General features: G+C 42.4%; 1 protein-coding gene across 1 annotated transcript; it reads left to right on the top strand.

Moving 5' to 3' along the window:
• The first annotated feature begins 376 nt into the window (after window positions 1-376).
• Window positions 377-6115, top strand: LOC105050900 (uncharacterized). The gene is made up of 12 exons (XM_029265431.2): window positions 377-435; window positions 526-623; window positions 755-825; window positions 923-1013; window positions 1641-1684; window positions 1787-2104; window positions 2315-2365; window positions 2470-2585; window positions 4458-4506; window positions 4679-4861; window positions 4993-5130; window positions 5591-6115. Exons 1-12 carry the CDS (start codon window positions 392-394, stop codon window positions 5663-5665), a joined length of 1278 nt encoding a protein of 425 aa, XP_029121264.1. The 5' UTR covers window positions 377-391; the 3' UTR covers window positions 5666-6115.
• Window positions 6116-18966: the final 12851 nt, after the last annotated feature.

Below are 18966 nucleotides of genomic sequence, written 5' to 3' on the forward strand. Positions count from 1 at the left end.
TTTGCACAAGAATGGCTGTGGAGATTATGCATTCATTGTGGTAGCAAAACGCTTCCTTTCCGTCATCTCTTTTCGCATGAAGATTGGAAGAATAATACGTAGAATTGGTGCTCGATGAACTACTTTTGACACAGCTTATCACAATATTCACGTTTCTTTACTCCTTGTATTTATCCTCCTCTTCTTGTTTTCTTTATTTCTTTTTGCCATTGCATAGGTTTGGTTATCCGAAACAGATAATTTTTCATGTTAGTTGGACGCAATGCCACATAATAAGCTGGGTGTTTGGTCTTGTCTGCTTTTGAATTATGCATTCAATTGTTGTATACCGTTAATCTTCTAATCCTCATTTTTTTTTTTAACCTTTTGCAGTATCCTGTCAATCGCGATAATGTCTTCCATTAATGACAGATTTATCAGAGAGGCCCATAGGAGGTGAGTTAGTGCTCCTTATTTTGACCCTGTTTTCCATTTTCTTATTTTATATACTTTGCATGACTTCCTTTGGAATGTTTGATACAATAGGCTCAACGTGCATCTGTACCATTACATGATGAGAATAGGGTTGTTCGATTTGGCTAGGGTTTTTAGGCAGCAGACTGGGCTCTCGATCGAAGATCTGGGTAAGTAGTATTCCTGAAACTTCCCTGGAACTCTCTGTTCTTTTCCTTTCCACGCGGAAATGCTGAAGATGCTTGGATAAGAACATATGTTGATGGAATTATCTAACAGGAGGCATTTGTATGTTAAGCAGAAGGCCAACCACATAGGAATGTTCTGTTCAACTTGAGCCTGGTTATCGAAGATATACTTCCCTTTATTCAGGTGGTACCTGCTTCAGTCTGCTCTTTCTCATCACATATACCTTTTGCATGCATTGTTGTGTTTTTATTCATTTAGCTTCTTCTTTTCTCGTCTGTAGGCTCAAGGAGATCCCAGAAAGTGCTATCTGAGGCTGCTTCCATTGATTAATGGGATAAGGAATATGACCATGCAAATTACTCCAAGACAAGGTTGGCGCTGTTTATAATGTGGCCTTTTGTTTTCGACCCCAATGTGGAATTATAATGGATGAATCTACTGGTTTCATTAAGTTTGTTGTTTTTCTGTAATTTATAGTAAAAGCTTTTTCTGACGGTTCCTTGTGATAGTAATTTGAAAAATTACTAGGATAATATTTGTTCTGCGCCTAATGATTTTCCCATCATAGTTGCACTAGATATCTGACACCCAGGTAGATCCAATGCTTTTATGAGGTAAAATAAAATAAATAAAAGAAAGATATCTCAATCGAAATAATAACATCTAATACATCATCATTGCAAGCACTCCAAATAACCTATGGAAGTTCCAGGCTTTATGTTTTCAGGTGAAACACATTGCTTCGATGATGAGAGAAAAAAAGAAAAAGAAAAATGCATTTATTGACAATTAGCTAAAAATGAAGATCGATAAGTCGGACACTTTTCCCAGATGAGGAATCACCTTGTATCATATCCAAAGCCAACACATATCTGAATGGGAAAGAATGACAATTAAAATATATTGTAATAATCACGTTGGTTTTCCTACAATCAAATTAATTTAACATGACTTCTCACTTACCAGCATTAAGATTCTGTCCTGTGATTACCTTGTAGGACTGAATTTATATGGCTATCCGCAGCCTCATTTGCCTCAGACTGTAAGTGGAAGTTGTTTACACTGCAAAGAATTTTCCAAGTTTCTGTCTCTCCTTTGCCGTAAAGCCGAATGGTCTACTTACTTTGTATGCAAAATTTGACAGGGATTTGTGCAATCTTTACCTCGTTCAATGCAGAATACATCTATGGGGCCATTTGTGACATCAAACCAGTCATTGGTTCATCATCCGAGGCCGTCTTGTCCACTGATGTCCAACCAAATGTTTCATCCACTGATGTCAAACCAACAGTTGGTTTGCCATCCACAGCCCCACCAAGCAGAAAATGCTGTGGAACAAGATTTGCTATCAAGAGTTGGAAAAAAGAATCAGCTGGATCTTAATGATCTGCCACCTCCCGTAGATGCAGTTGATGGCAAACCAACACTGCAAACATGTATTGGTTGTTCTTCTATGGGTGGCGTAAGACTTACTTTTACCCTGACATGGTCCATTTATTTGCATAACAGTGCACCTGTATACAGATACTGGTTTATGCATTGAAATATTTAGCACTGGTTGCTATATGCATAAAGAGATGTTATATGTGGGGCTGCACAGAGTCAAAGTACATTGAGTGATAGTTTTTGGACTAACAGGAAAAAAGTTAGCTGAAAATGTATACTGATACAGGTTGGATGGCTGAAACAACCGATTATGCTGCGAGAAGAGCGAGCGAAAGAGGTTGGTAATATGCTGAAATACACAGATCCCTGAATTACTTAGATGTTACTACTACATGTTTCTTGATATGTATGTCTCTATTTGTATGACTATGTAAATACCAGGACAGTCGAAAGAGGAAGCATCCAGAACAATCAGAATTTGGCAATGTTTTTTGGGGTGATGGTATAACCTGGCTAGGTAGCAGCAGTGGGATTTCCTCTACCAGCACTTCCATGAGGTATTGTGGTAAAACTTCCCAAGAAAATTTTATTTTGTTACTCTGGGATGTAAGTTTCCAAATTAAATTTCTACTGTGACAATTTATCAATAGATTGCAAGTAAAATCGGAATCAAAATTTTCCAAATATTGTAATCTCAGATGTCATGATAGAAATTAAGCAAGTAAGATTGTTACTTACCTAACTTCATTTGATGTTTTTAACTCAAAATTTGCATTGCCTTCTCCAGAGATGACTATCTATAACAATTACTACAATCCTTTTAAGCAAATATTACATTGCTGCAAATCTTAAACTTCAGGAATACTTATTTTGCTTCAAGTGAAGCAAATGTGATTGTTAATTATATGCAAATCTACAAGAATTGTTGGATACACTTTATTAGATATCCAGGAGGATAACTTGGTTCAATGGAATTAGTAGCTGCAGCCATGTACGATCTAGAAACCATCCCCTTCATAATAAATAAATTTTGTGAAAACTTTTTGTTGTATGCTCTTTCTAGCTTCATCTATTTGTCAATCCACTTACTATTATTGTTGGAGTTTCAGCTTGTTTTTTTTCACTGCTTAAAGACCCTAAATGGAAGTTTCCTTCTTGCCGCCCCAATTTACATGCTTTGGAAAAGGTTTCGAAACATTTCGCTTTTTCCAAAACATGCAGAAAAACCTATATTTGTTTCCTATTCAATTTCTTCTTTGGGAATTGGGCAAATCCCAGCTTGAGTCATTAAAATATGAACAGGAAACTATAAGAAACCTCTCCACCCAAATGTCATAGAGGTACCCTCAGTTACAAGAATCTGATAAATAATCTTATGTAGTTTTATCCACCCATTTGATCTGCAATTCAACCTGTCCATCCTATCTAACATAATATGTACATTATGATATGGCTGAACTACTTCTAAGTGAAGTCTATTCAAGGCACTACGACCGCATCGCAACAAATCTTACATGGCTTTCACCATAAACTTAGTAGGCTGTAGTTCTGGATTTTTCTGTTGGTCACTGTATCTCAACTGTGAACCTTCATTTGGCGACCTCTACTTGAGGGAAGTTCAGAATTTGAAACCATCAGTTACCAATATTTAATGGCATCCATAAAACCTGTCCTGTCATATAACCTTTATGTTATTTGTCTTCCTCCTCATTCCCATGGAAATTTTCTGTAATGCGCTCTTTGATATCCACATTCGATCCACTTTCATCTTGATCTTATGGTACAACAATCTTAATCAAAATGTATTCATTTATATACTTTCATATGTAGGTTTCATAAAAGTGAGACTCAGTCCAAGCACATAAGAGGTTCATGAGAAACAAATATAAACACTCCTGGATTGGCATCAAGGTTTGCAACTCACCTGTTATGCAACATGTGTTGCCATCATGTGAATTGGTGCTAACAAATCTTTATACTTTTCGCCACATGCAAAGCCATGATAACTGAGAAAAATCAACTAAGGTAATTCATCTTGTTGTTGGATTTCCACATTTTCTGTAACGAAAAAATAAGCATTTCCAGTGAGTGGACAAATTTATAACTTAAAACTCAAGAAAGTGTTGGCAAGATTATACAAGTCAAAAGATAATGAAGAAGGGCGTATAAATTAAGCAGATAAAGAATAATTCATTGGTTTTCTTTAAATAAAAATTAGGGGGGATTCTCATAAAACAATAATTTCAACAAATTATTTTACTTGTTCACTGTTCTATACAAATAAAATGATTTTCCATCTGGTGTACTCTTTTACCTTTCCAGGTCTGTGAATTCCATTGTGAATTCCTGCTATAACATCTTCTAACAAGTTATATATAAACAACCGCAGTTTCTCGAATATTCACATAATGCTCATTTTATAATTGCAGCAACACACAGCGCTTGTCAGTTGGAAATGCCGGACAAAATTTCCCCATGGTACAGCCTAATTATTTTTTTCTGGCTAGCATTGTTTTAGAATTCCTTAATTACAACAATTGCTCCTTTATCTTGTCAATTTGCAGTGCAACAGAAATGCCACAGTAATGCCCGTGATGTATATACCATGGAAACGAATGTACTTACAAGTTTGTTTTCTTATGTTGATCAGAATTACTGTCAGGAACCACCACCACAACGGTCCTCTAGATGGATCACTTCATCATACCAATTACCAGCCATCCAAAAGGATACTGTCAGAGGGATTTTACAGAGTATAAGCAATGTTGGTGGCTCTCAAAAGAATGAGTTCTCAGAGAAGGCCGCTGTCATGGAAAATCCAGAAAAAAATAAGGTAGATGCTTGGAAAAAGCAGCACCTTTGGCATGATTCTTATAAACCCATTTGCATGAATTTGTGGAATTCTGCAATTTTCTTCATTCGCTAATTAATGCTTTTTTTTTTTTCTTACATGGTTGTAAGCAGCAAGTGCAGTCTGCATGCCAAGATGTGACTCCTGCCGACAGTAATATCTATCATTACTCCAATTCTTTGCCATTAATACCGGATCCTGAATCCCATTCTGCAGTTCTTATACCTGGTGAATCATCTAAGAGACATGAGGTATGTTTTTTTTTTTTTTTCCCCCTTTGAATCAAGTTCCTGTGAGCCCTACTAGTAGTATTCGTGCAGGTTGCTGAGGCCCTGTTTAGATCCTCAGCAGCCAGTTTGCAAGACTCACACAAGGTAGGAGTCAGCTGAGGAGACAATGGAAGGGAGATGACTGGATGCTGATCATTGTCACAGAAGATATTCAAGAGACTAAAAGTCACCTATCCAGATATATTTGGCATCCTAAAATCTTAGACTTGCAGGGAGCATCACTCTTCCAGATCTCCCTCACCTCTACCTTCCTTGCCTCTTAACCAGACTTCTACTCTTGTGGGAGTGACCTTGAAATAAGCTAGCTGCTGAATGCGTGCTAGCTTCTGGGAACTTTAGACATTATGATTACAATCATAGAAATAGTTGCAAAATCGCAGACAGTTATTAAAATATTTGTTGTTACTTTCTTTAATTCCAGGATAATGATACTGATGATAAGCCATCTTTTCCTGAAGATTACAAGCACCAATGTGAGCTGCTAAAAAAGGTTTAGGAATTGTCTCTCCCCTGTCAAAACCCAAAAGTTCAAAAAATCCTACATCCTGCATGTGAAACTTGGTTTGTGTATATTGGTTTGTGCATGTGAAAATTTTATCAAACTTGGTTTGTGTATATTGGCTGCATGTTTGACAATTTGGTATACCTGTTCATACTTCTACTCATTCTGAAAATACTGGAGTGCAAGTGGTCATGATTTATGCTACCTAGGATTGGTATCAAAGCTAAATTTGTCAGCAAATGCAAGGTAGTTGAGGGCGCAAGGAAATAATGGAAGTACATTATTTCATGGATATCTGAGAAGATGAAAACAATCAGGGAGCATGCTGAGCCATATATTTTTTCTTCCATAAGTTAGCTTGAAGAGAACCATACTGGTGTAACCGAGAACTTGAGGCGGGAAAAACAAAATGCCTTCTCAATATGATCGAAGTGCAACCGAGCTTTTGTTGAACAGAAGTATGGAAGATAGAACAGTCTCAAATGGAATTTTCACAAAGATCTTGGAGAAAGCTGCTCGCATTAGGTGGATATGGGGTTTCCTTATCAAGTGCACCGTGGCAATGCTTATACATGAAAATCAGCTAAGAATTCGATCTGCAAACATAGAAGATTGGATTCCAATGGTTACCACCAAGTTTTAGTCGTCAGGCCTCCAGATACAGTGGTTGGTATCAATTAAAATAAGGTTTCCTCCTTTTGAAGCGGTCAGGTCGGGCCTCTCTCTTTTCTTGTTCCTTTTTCTATTCTTTCTCTCTCGATTTTTCCCATGCTCTGTCTCTGTTTTCGCCGAGAGATGTAGCTGTGACCTCGCCGGGGACAAGCTAATACCAAGTCCTCCCACCTGTTTTCTCTATCCCTAAGTTTCCACCAGTTCAGAACCGTCGTCGTCGGCCCTTGTCTCACCGAGGATGCTCCGGATTTTGGCCACACCCTTGCCAGTTTCAGAGTGCATCTCCTCCCCTGTTCCACCGTTCACCGGACTGATTTCTCGTTTCAGACAGCCATTGACTGCCGGTCCTCAGCCATCGGCGAGCGAGCTGAGGCTGATGCCGAGCCCCAAGACCCCTGTTTCAGCCTCCCCTGTTTTTTTAGTTGTCCTTACTTTTCCAGCCACCAGCCGCCACATCTTGTTGCCGGTTATCGCGCCGTGACCCACCAGCGATCCTCCACCCTTCCTCTTTCCGTCTCTTTTGCTCCAGAGAGATCCTAACGAGATTCCTGCCCCGGTTTCCTCTCTCTCCCGGTCGACCTCAGTAGAGCGTCTCGAACCGGTATTTTCCTGACCACGCATCATGTTGATCTCCATCCCGCCCTTCACCGGATTTCATCATTGACAGTGGTGATGAAATCGAGCCGGAGATCGGATCCTTTTTATTTTTATTTTTATTTTTATTTTGTGTGATAAATATGAATATAAATATAAATATTAATCGAATGTAAAAATATATATTTATATTTATTTAAAATAGATATAAAAATAAATTGAACTGATTTTTTTTGTAGATACAATTCAAATAATTAAACTTAATCCTACAATCAAAGGTGGCACTGAATGAATGATCAATCAAATTACTAACAGTGTGATCATTTATTTTTAAAAAAAATTTAAAAATATTATATAAAATTAAATAGAATTACAAATAAAATTAGATATTTGGATACTGATCGAATAATTATCTATCTATATTTATATTTATTTTTATTTGACGAATATAGATACAGACATAAAATTAATTAGATGCTCTAATTTTTATGTATATCTTGATAAATTTAGATATAAACATAGATTCGAATAAACATTATACAATCCATTCTCGCTTCAAATTCATAGCCCTTCTATGGTACAATCATTATCTCGATTGGACTCTCACTTAAAACTCATGATGTTTATTATCTAAATTAAATCAATATAAATGATCAAATGCATCAGTCTTATCCTTTCTCTATCTCTACCTCATATTTTTCTATTATTTATTTTTATTTTCTCTATATCTCTTCTAATTGTTGATATAAGTGTGCCTGTGGCCTAAAAAAATGTCAAATTAAATTATAATATTTTAAATAATTTTTATAAATATAATTATTTTAGTAAATAAGAATATTTTTGGTTATAAAAAATATTTTATTTAAATATAATGATATTGATAAAAATATTTATCAATTTATTATTTAAATTATTTAATTAAAATATTTATTATTTATTGAAATGTTGAGTCCATTATTTTATTTTTCTTCCTTTACGAATTGAGAGAGCTAATGGCTCGCAAATATGGAGAGCATATAATAGATTTATTTTTAATTTTAATATTTAGAGAATAATTATTTTAGATTATTGTGAATAAATTTTTTAAAGGTTTCTATTAGTTTTGAATTTATTAATTATTAGATTTGAACTTTAATTACTTTTGTTTTATTCTACAGATTTATTTTGTTTTATAATTTATATTTTTTATTTTTATTCTATTATCATACGATGATGGATATTAAGCGTGTCTGTGGCGTCGCGAATTTTGTGCAGCGGATGGCTCAGAACCATACAGACCGTCCATGATTGATTTTTGTGTGGGGTTGATGAAATTTTTTTTTTATGTATCGCATTTTAATTCCGTATGTAAATCAACCACCACAGATGATGCCCGCGGTTCTACAGCGCCCGCGGTGCACAAATAGTTTCGCTTGTGGAGTCATGCCTTTGCGACGGTTATCATATTTCTGACCCGTGAACCTGACAGTTAGCCTTCAAATCTGCCTTGCGGACTCATTTGTTCCCGAGTTATGTACCTCGTTTAAGCCACATGGGATTGGTCCAATTCATGCTGCGTCGGTCCAATCATAAATTCATAATGGTTTATGCTATTGTTTTGCTCACCATATAAACTTGGGGCGTGGCAATGGATAGGCACTCCGACGCATGGCATGTGGGAACGGGACCTCTCTTTTATTATTAGCAACAGAGGGAAATTTTTTTGTGCACCGCGAGTGCATTATCTTCTCTGATTAATTATATAATTATTATTTTTTAAAATATATTTAATATATTTATAATATATTATAATATATTATATTAAATAATAATTTTTTATATATAAAATATCATAATATGATTTAAAAAATTATGACATTCTGCACTCATGATGTCATAATATGTCCTTAAAAATTATAACATCCTGACATATTATAACATTATACTTCAAATTATAATTTTCTGTACGCAGGATGTAATAATATGATCAATGATATTATAAAATAGGAGAAATATTTTTTTTAACTACTTTTCAATGCGTATTTAATGTCTACAGTTTCACTTTTTCCTTTGAAAATTTTGAATGACAAAAATATTTTTATTTTTTGAAAAAATTATGATATTTTGTGATATATTATGACATTCTGCATTAAATTATATTTTCCTACGTATAGGATGTCATGATATGAACATAAGATGTCATAATTTTTTCAAAAAGAAATGACATTTTTGTCATTCAAAATTTCAAACAAAAAAATAAAATTGCAGACATTAAATGTGTGTTGGAAAGTGATGACTACATCGATTGATGAAATAAAATATGCTTTACGTCGAATTTTCTATACTACCAGGATACACATAGAATTTTTCCAGCAACGGAACTTTCTTTTAGCTTTTACCTCCATGCTTCAGAAACCTGATCTTACGTCAGGTTTTTTGAGCCGGCCTTTGAATAGGTTACATTGTGAAATTCTTTGTGCACTGTGGGCGGTGCAAAATCGTGCGGACCACCAACAGTGAGTGGCTCATATCGGGGGTTATTTTTTTTTTTTTTTTTTGTGCACCGTATTTCAGTTCTACGCATGAGTCTGCACTTATCCGTGGTGCACAAAGAATTTCTGAGGTTATGTTCGGCCAAACCAGGCCTGAATCTGTACTGGGCCTTGTAATTTTATCCAAGTCTGACCCACCTTAGCCCATTTTCAACGCTGTTCTCCCACTTCACCCCGGGGTGTGAATTTTTATATAGGGTCTAGTAATTCGCTATAAATGTTCAAAAGTAGAATTGAATCCCATAAAAAGTAAATATGTTGTCGTTGTGTCTCATGACATCATTGAGATGATTTTGGTGTGAAACTGATTGTCGATTTTATGCCAGCATGATAATGTGCATTAAATTTTGTGATCTATAAATGAGCACTATATGCATGCCAAATTGTCACTGACAATATCATGGTAAAGCCCATCTATCTGCTTCAATATTGTTTGTTGTGTTAGATGAACAGACACAAAATGTTAAAGACATGCTACGAGAAATAATTATGGAGGTTGAGCTTGCAAAGATGGTTGTTATCAATATTTGGCATGAAAAGTAATACTATCCTTCTTTTGACAAAAAATTTAGCTATCTTTGGTTTTTTTCCTTTCATGGAATTTAAATCATCGATATCAGTGGTTCTCATTGTCACATACTCAGTTTAGATTTTTAAGCCCTGATATATCTTTACCTTATAATTTAGTTTGTATTCTAACAACCATGGAAACATTTGGTGAATTGCACTTAGAACCATGAATCAAGTCTTCTAGCTCATTATAAATTGCATTGAAGCTTGAACGTTTATATGTGAGCTGAGATACAGAAAATTTATCGAGATTTTGTATGCTTTATTTTTTGCAATAAAACGAATTTATTCTTATTCTCATATAGAATATACCGTAACATCCTTCCCTTTGATTGCCATTTTAGCGTATGTTGTTTGTCCTGGCATGCACGATGGAACATCTCGATTCATAACTGCATTCAAACCTATGAACCTTGTTATTTCACAAAATATAGAAAGTAAGGAATACAAAAAGGCATCCTTTTGTTGATGGTTATCCTGGTATACATTCTCTATCCTCCACTTCTTGCATGCAAGCATAATTAGCTGCAGCATCTCTATCCAGGTGTAATGAGAAATTCTCAAAATTGGGTTGTTTAAATGGAATAAGATCTCTCCACATGCCAAGGCAATTAATAATATTAGGATATATCATATATCTAAAGTGTGTATAAAAATCTCATATATTTTTCGTGATGAGAACAGCTATTATCGTCATATCAATTGTGCTGCAGCTTATGAGCTATAACATCCATGTAGTTAAGATATTTACCATCCATATATACATATACTGTTGAGATGTGTAACATGTCTTTGGTAGGGGATATATTGTCATATTACACAAGCATGAAATTGTGTATTAAGTTATTGTGTCTATAAATAGATTGTCTTTAAAAAAGTTCTAGTAAAGCCTACCTATCACCATGCATGTGGTAGCATAGTTGGTCACGCGCCATTAACCCCATCTCCCACGTCTGTAGTTCGAGCCCGTAGGAGTCGATTAAATGAGGGGATTAGGGGCTGAGCCATCTTTGTAATCGCCTCGCATTGAACATGTTTAGAACCCGCATGGTCACGTTCAGAGAGGGTAGATAGCTATGCCGGATGTCTCCCCTCAACCCATTTTTTCTATCAAAAAAAAAAAAAAGTCTACCTATTTAATCCTACATTGCTTAATGTCTTGGATGAATAGGCGGATAATGTTTAAAACACATCATGAGCAACCAATGATAGAGGGCAAGTCTGCATAGACAGCTGTAAATATATACTTTAGCATGGATAATAATATTATATATATATTTTTATAAACAATATTGTTGGCCTTGGTTTCCTATCATGGAATTTAAATCATTGATATCCTTGGTTCTCATTGTCATAGACTCAAATTAAATTTTTAATTCTGTTTTTAACTTGTATTCTAGCTTGCATGTTCTAATAACCTTTGAAACATTAGTGAATTGCACATAGAACCATGAATAAAGTCTTGTAGCTCATTATAAACAACATCAGTCTTAAGCATTTATATGTGAGCCAAGATACATAAAATTTTGAAGAATTTTCGATGCTTTATCATTTGCAAATATCAAACATTTTCTCATTCCGATCATATAGATACATAAAATCCTCCATTCTTTTGATGATCATTTAATATATGCTCTCTGTCTTTGCATGTAAGATGCAACATCTCAACCTGAGAAGCTTGTCATTCAAAATATAGATCGTATTGAATATACAAAAGCATCCTTTAATTCCTTTAGCAACCATCTTTGTGCCTGTTCTTTCCTCCACTCCTTGCATCCAAATAGTAGCCGCAACATCCCCATTCAAGTGTAGGGATGAATGCTTGAATTTAAATGAAATGTTTCCTTATATCAATGAAATTCATAATATCATGATATGCTATATATTTAAAGTACTTCAGAAAAAAAAACTCATCTATCAATTTGTATAAGAACATCTGCCAGGACAGCCAATATTTGTTATACCACTTGTGATAAATCTCATGAATAGTAACGTCCATGTAGTTACTTCTTGTGATAAATCTCATGATTAGTAACGTACCCATGTAGTTACTGTATTTGTCATTTATATGTTATCATTTTGTGTACAACATGTAGTTCATTTATATGTTGTCGTTTTGTGTACGGCTCAAAAACCAGTTTGATGACTTCAATGGGGTGTGTTTTGTAGGAAGCGGCCTGTTGATCTAATTATGCCAGTATGAATTATCTATTAAATTTGTGTCTGTAAATGAGCATATATAAAACCACATGCACGCCCATTGGTGCTAGCATTGTACGAGTAAAGATCATTTGTTTGCTTTCTCATTGCTTCTTATCTTTGATGACACACCATCAACAGCAAATGTCATAGGTTGAACCTATAAAGAAAATTCTACGAGGATACTTCTCATGTCAAACCTCATTATCCTTCTTTGTTGAAAGATTACAATCCCTGGTTTTTCTTGTCATGAACTTTAAATCATTGATATCCTTAATTTACATTATCATAGTTCAACTCTTTAAAATCTCGAATATTTTCGACATGCAGTTTAATTCAAATGTTCTTTGGAACTAGCAAATGGGACCATCAATAAAATCTTTGGCTCATTGTAAATCACATTGTACAATCTTGAGAATTTACATGTGAGTCAAGATAGATGCAATTTTTATTAGGACTTTTGGAGTCCTCACGATTCACAAAGTTTATATAGATCGGGTTGGGTATAAAATACCCACAGCCGAAGTCTTCAGTAGAATCGACTACACGACAACTTCGCCCGGACTCCTACGGGAGCCGGGCTCCGTCACCGAGAACTCCAACAGCTTCAGCCGCAAGCAGACTCCGCCCGGACTCCTACGGGAGCCGGGCTCCGCCGCCGACATCGACTACAGGACAGCTCCACCCGGACTCCTACGGGAGCCGGGCTCCGTCCTCAGCATCAACCGCTGGTAGGCCTCGTCCGGACTCCTACGGGAGCCGGACCTCCCCTCTGACTTTAATTGCAGGGAGACTCCGCCCGGACTCCTACGGGAGCCGGGCTTCGTCCTCAATTCCAACAGCTGCAAGCAGCCTTCGTCCGGACTCCTACGGGAGCCGGACTCCGCCGACAACGTCAGCTGCAAGCAGCCTTCGTCCGGACTCCTACGGGAGCCGGACTCCGCCGACAACGTCAACCGCAAGCGGACTCCATCCGGACTCCTATGGGAGCCGGACTCCGACCGCTGCCGAGCTTCAGCCAGCAGACCTGCACTCCCGGGCCACAATCACGGCCACGATCCTGCTCCACTTCCTGCGGCGGACTCCGCGCAGCTCCATCACTCCCTGACAAGCCGCAGTAACGGTCGCAACACTGCTCCACTCCCTGTGATGGATCCCACGTCCACGCGGCTCCATTACTACCGACAGGCCACGATAAACGGCCGCGATCCTGCCCACCTCCTGCAACGGATATCGCACGATTCTCTCATCCGCTGGCAAGACGCGACAGCATTCGCGCCCTACTTCCCGCGGCAGATTCCACGTGGCACGCCCCAGTGATGGCCACGGGTCTACTCCACTACTCTTCGCAGTAGATTCCTCTTGACTATGAGTGGCCCACTACCAGACGGTTACAAACGTCGCCATCAATCCGTTACCTCCTCCGCCTATAAAAAGGGGAGACCCAGATACGTTATTCTATAAGCTCATTTCTTATTTCAAAACTCTGCTAAATTCTCCGTTCGAGCACTCCATTCTTGTTGAGGCAGAGAACTGACTTGAGCGTCGGAGGGTCTTGCCGGAGCAACTCCACCTCCGGTTTAGACTTCCTTTGCAGGTCCCGGCGGCGACCGCGACTTCTCCGACTCCATCTTCTCCGGCGCAAGCAGATTTTTGCACCAACAGGATTGGCGCTAGAGGAAGGGGCTGAACCCTCGCAGTACCCTTGTTCTTAAAGGAGTGTTCAACGGAGCCGCCTCCGATCGTCTCTCCGACACCCACTCCTAATTTTCCCCCGCGAGATCCACGCTCGATGCCTCCATGCAAGGCGTCCACACGACGGTCCACGGCCTCCGCGGCCAGATCTCAGGCTTCGGCCTCCCCTCCTATTTTCCAGCCTCCTCCTCCTCCTCCGGCGGCGGCGGTTGGCGCGGAGCAATTTGACTTGCTGGCACAGCAGGTCAGAGGCCTCATCGAAGCTGTGCAAGCAATACAGCAGCAGCAACCGCAGGCGTCAGCGCACCCGGAAAGGGCATCTCCGGAATGTCAGAACCCGGCGGCGGGGTGGGCCACCTGGGCCAGCCGCCCCGTCCTTCCCGGGAAAACAAATCCGAGGGTAGAGAGCCCTCAATCGGACCACGACTCCACCCCTGGAAGATCCCTGCCCCCGCTCTGCCAGAGGACCCTCGAGACTCGAAGTCGAGAGGATTTCCTGGACCGAAGGCTCCAGGAGATGAACCGACGGATTGAAGAACTCCGCCACACGCCCCCCGCTCATGGTGAGGATATTTGTACTGACCCTCCCTTCTCTCAAATGATCATGCAGGAACCGATCCCGCCAAACTTCAAGCTTCCCCAGTTCGAAAGCTACGACGGGACTTCGGATCCGGTTGATCATCTGGAGGCCTTCCGGACGATGATGCTGCTTCACAGTGCTCCTGACGCCATCTTATGCCGGACTTTTCCGTCTACTTTGAAGGGAGCAGCGAAGAACTGGTACTCGACTTTGAAGCCGGGTACCATCTTTTTCTTCGATCAAATGAGCCACCAATTTGTGGCCCATTTTGTCAGCAGCCGGTGCCCCCGGAAGGGTTCGGAGTCCCTCATCAACATCAAGCAGAGGGAAGGAGAGTCCATACGGGCCTACGTCAACCACTTTAACATCGCGGTGTTGGAGGTCCGGAACTTGGACCAATCAGTTGCCATGGCCGCCCTGAAAGGTGGCCTTCAGAAGAATGATCTTTTGTTCTCCCTGGAGAAGAAGTACCCCAGGGATTTTGCCGATTTACTGGCTCAGGCTGAAGGATACGCCCGAGCGGAAGAAGCCTTCAAAATGAAGGACGAAGAGACAGCAAGGGAGCGGCAAGCGGGAGATTCGAGTAAGCCCGCAGTTGAGAAAAGGCCAAAGGAAGCCCGACCGCGTTCCCGATCCCCTCCTGGACATAAGCGCGCCCATACTCCACCCCGGGCATGCAGGCAGAGAAGCCCGGACCGCGGGGTTCGACGGGGCTGCCCACCAGGGTGATTTCACAACTACGCCCCCCTCAACGCCTCGAAGGCCCAGGTATTAATGGAGGTCAGGGAGCAGCTCCCTAGATCAGAGAGGATGCGCACACACCCCGAAAAACGCAATCCCAACAAGTTCTGCCTCTACCACCGCTACCACGGCCACGACACAGAGGAATGCATCCAGCTCCAGGACGAGATCGAGGAGCTCATTCGACGAGGTCGACTCGACAGATTCATCCGCCGCAGGCCTGAGGGTAGAGGAGACCGGCCAAGAGCCCTCCCACAGCCTGAACCACAGAGAAGGGAGGAGCAACCCGGGGACCGGCCTCCTATCGGGACCATCGACTCCATCACCGGAGGGCCTCAAGGAGGAGCAAAAAAACTGTAAATGTATCACTTACGATTTCACCTTGAATCTACTTTCCTTTCTACCTAACGTGCCCTTCCCACCTGGCGTGGATTTATTATGACTGGATATGATCCCTCCAAAAACAAAGCCATGTCAGGAACAGGAGGAGAACCTCGTCCTGACATGAGCAAAGTCAAAGGCCCGGTTCTCTTAGACCGGATGGGGGGAGAGGCCTTACAACGCCCTAATGTGCCCCCACAGCCATGTCAGGAACAGGAGGAGAACCTCGTCCTGACATGAGCAAAGTCAAAGGCCCGGTTCTTTTAGACCGGATGGGGGGAGAGGCCTTACAACGCCCTAATGTGCCCCCACAGCCATGTCAGGAACAGGAGGAGAACCTCGTCCTGACATGAGCAAAGTCAAAGGCCCGGTTCTTTTAGACCGGATGGGGGGAGAGGCCTTACAACGCCTTAATGTGCCCCCACAGCCATGTCAGGAACAGGAGGAGAACCTCGTCCTGACATGAGCAAAGTCAAAGGCCCGATTCTTTTAGACCGGATGGGGGGAGAGGCCTTACAGTGCCCTAACGCGCCCCCATAGCCAGGCTGGTAACGAGGGGAGAACCTCACGCCGGCTCGAGCAAAATGGAAGGTCCGGACTCCTACGGGAGTCGGGTTCCATTCACGACGCAAAGAAAGACTTCACCCGGACTCCTACGGGAGCTGGGTTCCGCCCGCGAGGAAGACTTCACCCGGACTCCTACGGGAGCCGGGTTCCACCCGCAAGAAAGACTTCACCCGAACTCCTACGGGAGCCGGATTCCGCCTGCCAGGAAGACTTCACCAGGACTCCTACGGGAGCCGGATTCCGCCCGCGAGGAAGACTTCACCCGGACTCCTATGGGAGCCGGGTTCCGCCCGCAAGAAAGACTTCACCCGGACTCCTACGGGAGCCGGGTTCCGCCTGCAAGAAAGACTTCACCCGGACTCCTACGGGAGCCGGATTCCGCCCGCGAGGAAGACTTCACCCGGACTCCTACGGGAGCTGGATTCCGCCCGCGAGGAAGACTTCACCCGGGCTCCTACGGGAGCCGGGTTTCACCCGCAAGGAAGACTTCACCCGGACTCCTACGGGAGCCGGGTTTCGCCCGCAAAGAAGACTTCACCCGGACTCCTACGGGAGCCGGATTTCGTCCGCGAGGGAGCCGGGTTCTGCCTGCAAGAAAGACTTCGCCCGGACTCCTACGGGAGCCGGATTCCGCCCGCGAGGAAGACTTCACCCGGACTCCTACGGGAGCCGGGTTCCGCCCGCAAGGAAGACTTCACCCGGGCTCCTACGGGAGCCGGGTTCCGCCCGCAAGGAAGACTTCACCCGGACTCCTACGGGAGCCGGGTTCCGCCCGCAAGGAAGACTTCGTCCGGACTCCTACGGGAGCCGGGTTCCGCCCGCAAGGAAGACTTCGCCCGGACTTCTACGGGAGCCGGGTTCCGCCTACAAGGAAGACTTCGCCCGGACTCCTACGGGAGCCGGGTTCCGCCTACAAGGAAGACTTCAGTCGGACTCCTACGAGAGTCGGGCTCCATCCACGACTTCTGCAGCAAGGGTTAATGGTGGCGAAACCTGACCGGCTAACAAGATCAGATGAAAGGAAAAAGCCCCCTCCCAATGATGTCAACATCAGGCAAGTCAGATGGCAAGAAAGGTTCGGCAGACAGCGATATTAGTGCAGTGCGCGGACGAAGTAACGCAAAACGCTCTTTTTATTTTATTTCCGATATACACACTACAAAGCCAGAAAGGCCAATGAAAGGAGGGCAAAACGACAAAAAAGAAATAACTATATGATGAGACAGAAAGGCAAAAAGAGCTCTAAGGAGGCCCTGCTCCCTCCGACCTAGAGTTATCTATTCCGTCCCTCAACCAGGACTGCCTCAGATTCTCTATTTCTCCTTCTAGCTCTTCCCTCTTCCGCAGCGCGTCCTGGAGCGCCCGACGAAGTTGCTGGCTCTCAGCCTCCGCTTCTCGATGCCTCTTCCTCAAAACTTCGGACTCCGCCTCCACGTCTGCGACGGCCTGCCGCTCAAGTGCCAGTTGGATCTTCACTTGTTGCAGCTCGGCTGACTTCTCCCCGAGGGAGACAGAAATCCCTTCAACAGTGCCTCTCAGGGCTTGGAGCTCTTCAGAATCTTGGGCGGAAGTAAGCTGCGCCCTGTTAGCCAGCTGCCTCTGGAGACGAACGACTTTGTCGGCCGCTGTCCGGAATCTCCCTTTATACTCTTTCACCTGCCGGCGCCAGCTGGCCCACTGCACGTCGTGGCTCATCTCGGCGTCTTGAAGCTGCTTCTGAAGGTCGGAGACCTTCTGCGACCACTTCTGTTGATCATCAACTCGGGCCAAGAGCCGGGATGAATTTCCTTCCAGCTGGCCGATCTTCCTCTTCGCAGCTGACAGTTCCACTTTAAGGGCGCTGATCCTGGCTTCTTGAGCCCAAATACGGTCGCTGGTGCTCTTCTTGCACTCCTCGAGTTCCTTTGCGAAGTTCGCCTTCCTCCGGCTGTAATCCATGATCGCCTTCACATGGAGACTCCGAAAGTGGGCGGCTTCAGTGGCGGCTTCAGAATGGCCTTCTCTCGATTTGCGGAGTTCGCTTTCCGTCTTCTTCAACTTCTTCGTCAGGTGAAGGACCTCCTTTTTTAACCGTTGGATTGTCGATTTCAGCGGGACCCCCAGGGGCAAGGGGAGTGCTTCTGCAGGGCACTGCCATCGGAAGGCAAAAGCATCAGGGAACGACTTATTGCAAGGAGAAAGAGAAGAAAGAAGAAAAAGGAGAAAAAGAAGCAACACCGATCAATCAAGAGTCAAAAAAAAAAAAAAAAAAAAAAAAGAAAGAAAAAGAAGAGAGGGGGAAAAAAAAAGAGGTAAAGAGAAGAAGAGGAGAAAGACAAGAAAAGAAAAGATAAGATGAATACTCGCTGGATCCTGGGGGCTCAGGCCGATGTCGAAAAGAAGCTGCTCCCTCAGAAGATTAGGAAGGGAAGGAGCGGGATAAGTTAGAAGCTTCTGGGCGGCCTGGAGGTCGTCCTCCCCCAGGTTGGGAGTCTGGCGGACAGAATCCCTCAGAGAGCCCCAAGGGGGCAGGCCCAGTTCCAGGGTCGGGCAGTGGACGAAGAGGTATTTTCCCTTCCAATTATGGATCGAAGAAGGGGCGCCTTTCAGCAACCCCTTCTTACCGAACCGGAGGGAGAAGTACCACCAGTCCTTCACCGAAGGATGGCGTTTGAAGGTATAAAAATGCCTAAACAAGGAGAGAGATGGCTGAACCTCGACTACGTGGCAGAGGGAGAGAAACCCTATCAAAAACCTAAAGGAATTCGGGGCCACGGAAGCGAGAG

The sequence above is a fragment of the Elaeis guineensis genome, chromosome 2, assembly GCF_000442705.2.
Source record: "Elaeis guineensis isolate ETL-2024a chromosome 2, EG11, whole genome shotgun sequence".
NCBI lineage: Eukaryota > Viridiplantae > Streptophyta > Magnoliopsida > Arecales > Arecaceae > Elaeis > Elaeis guineensis.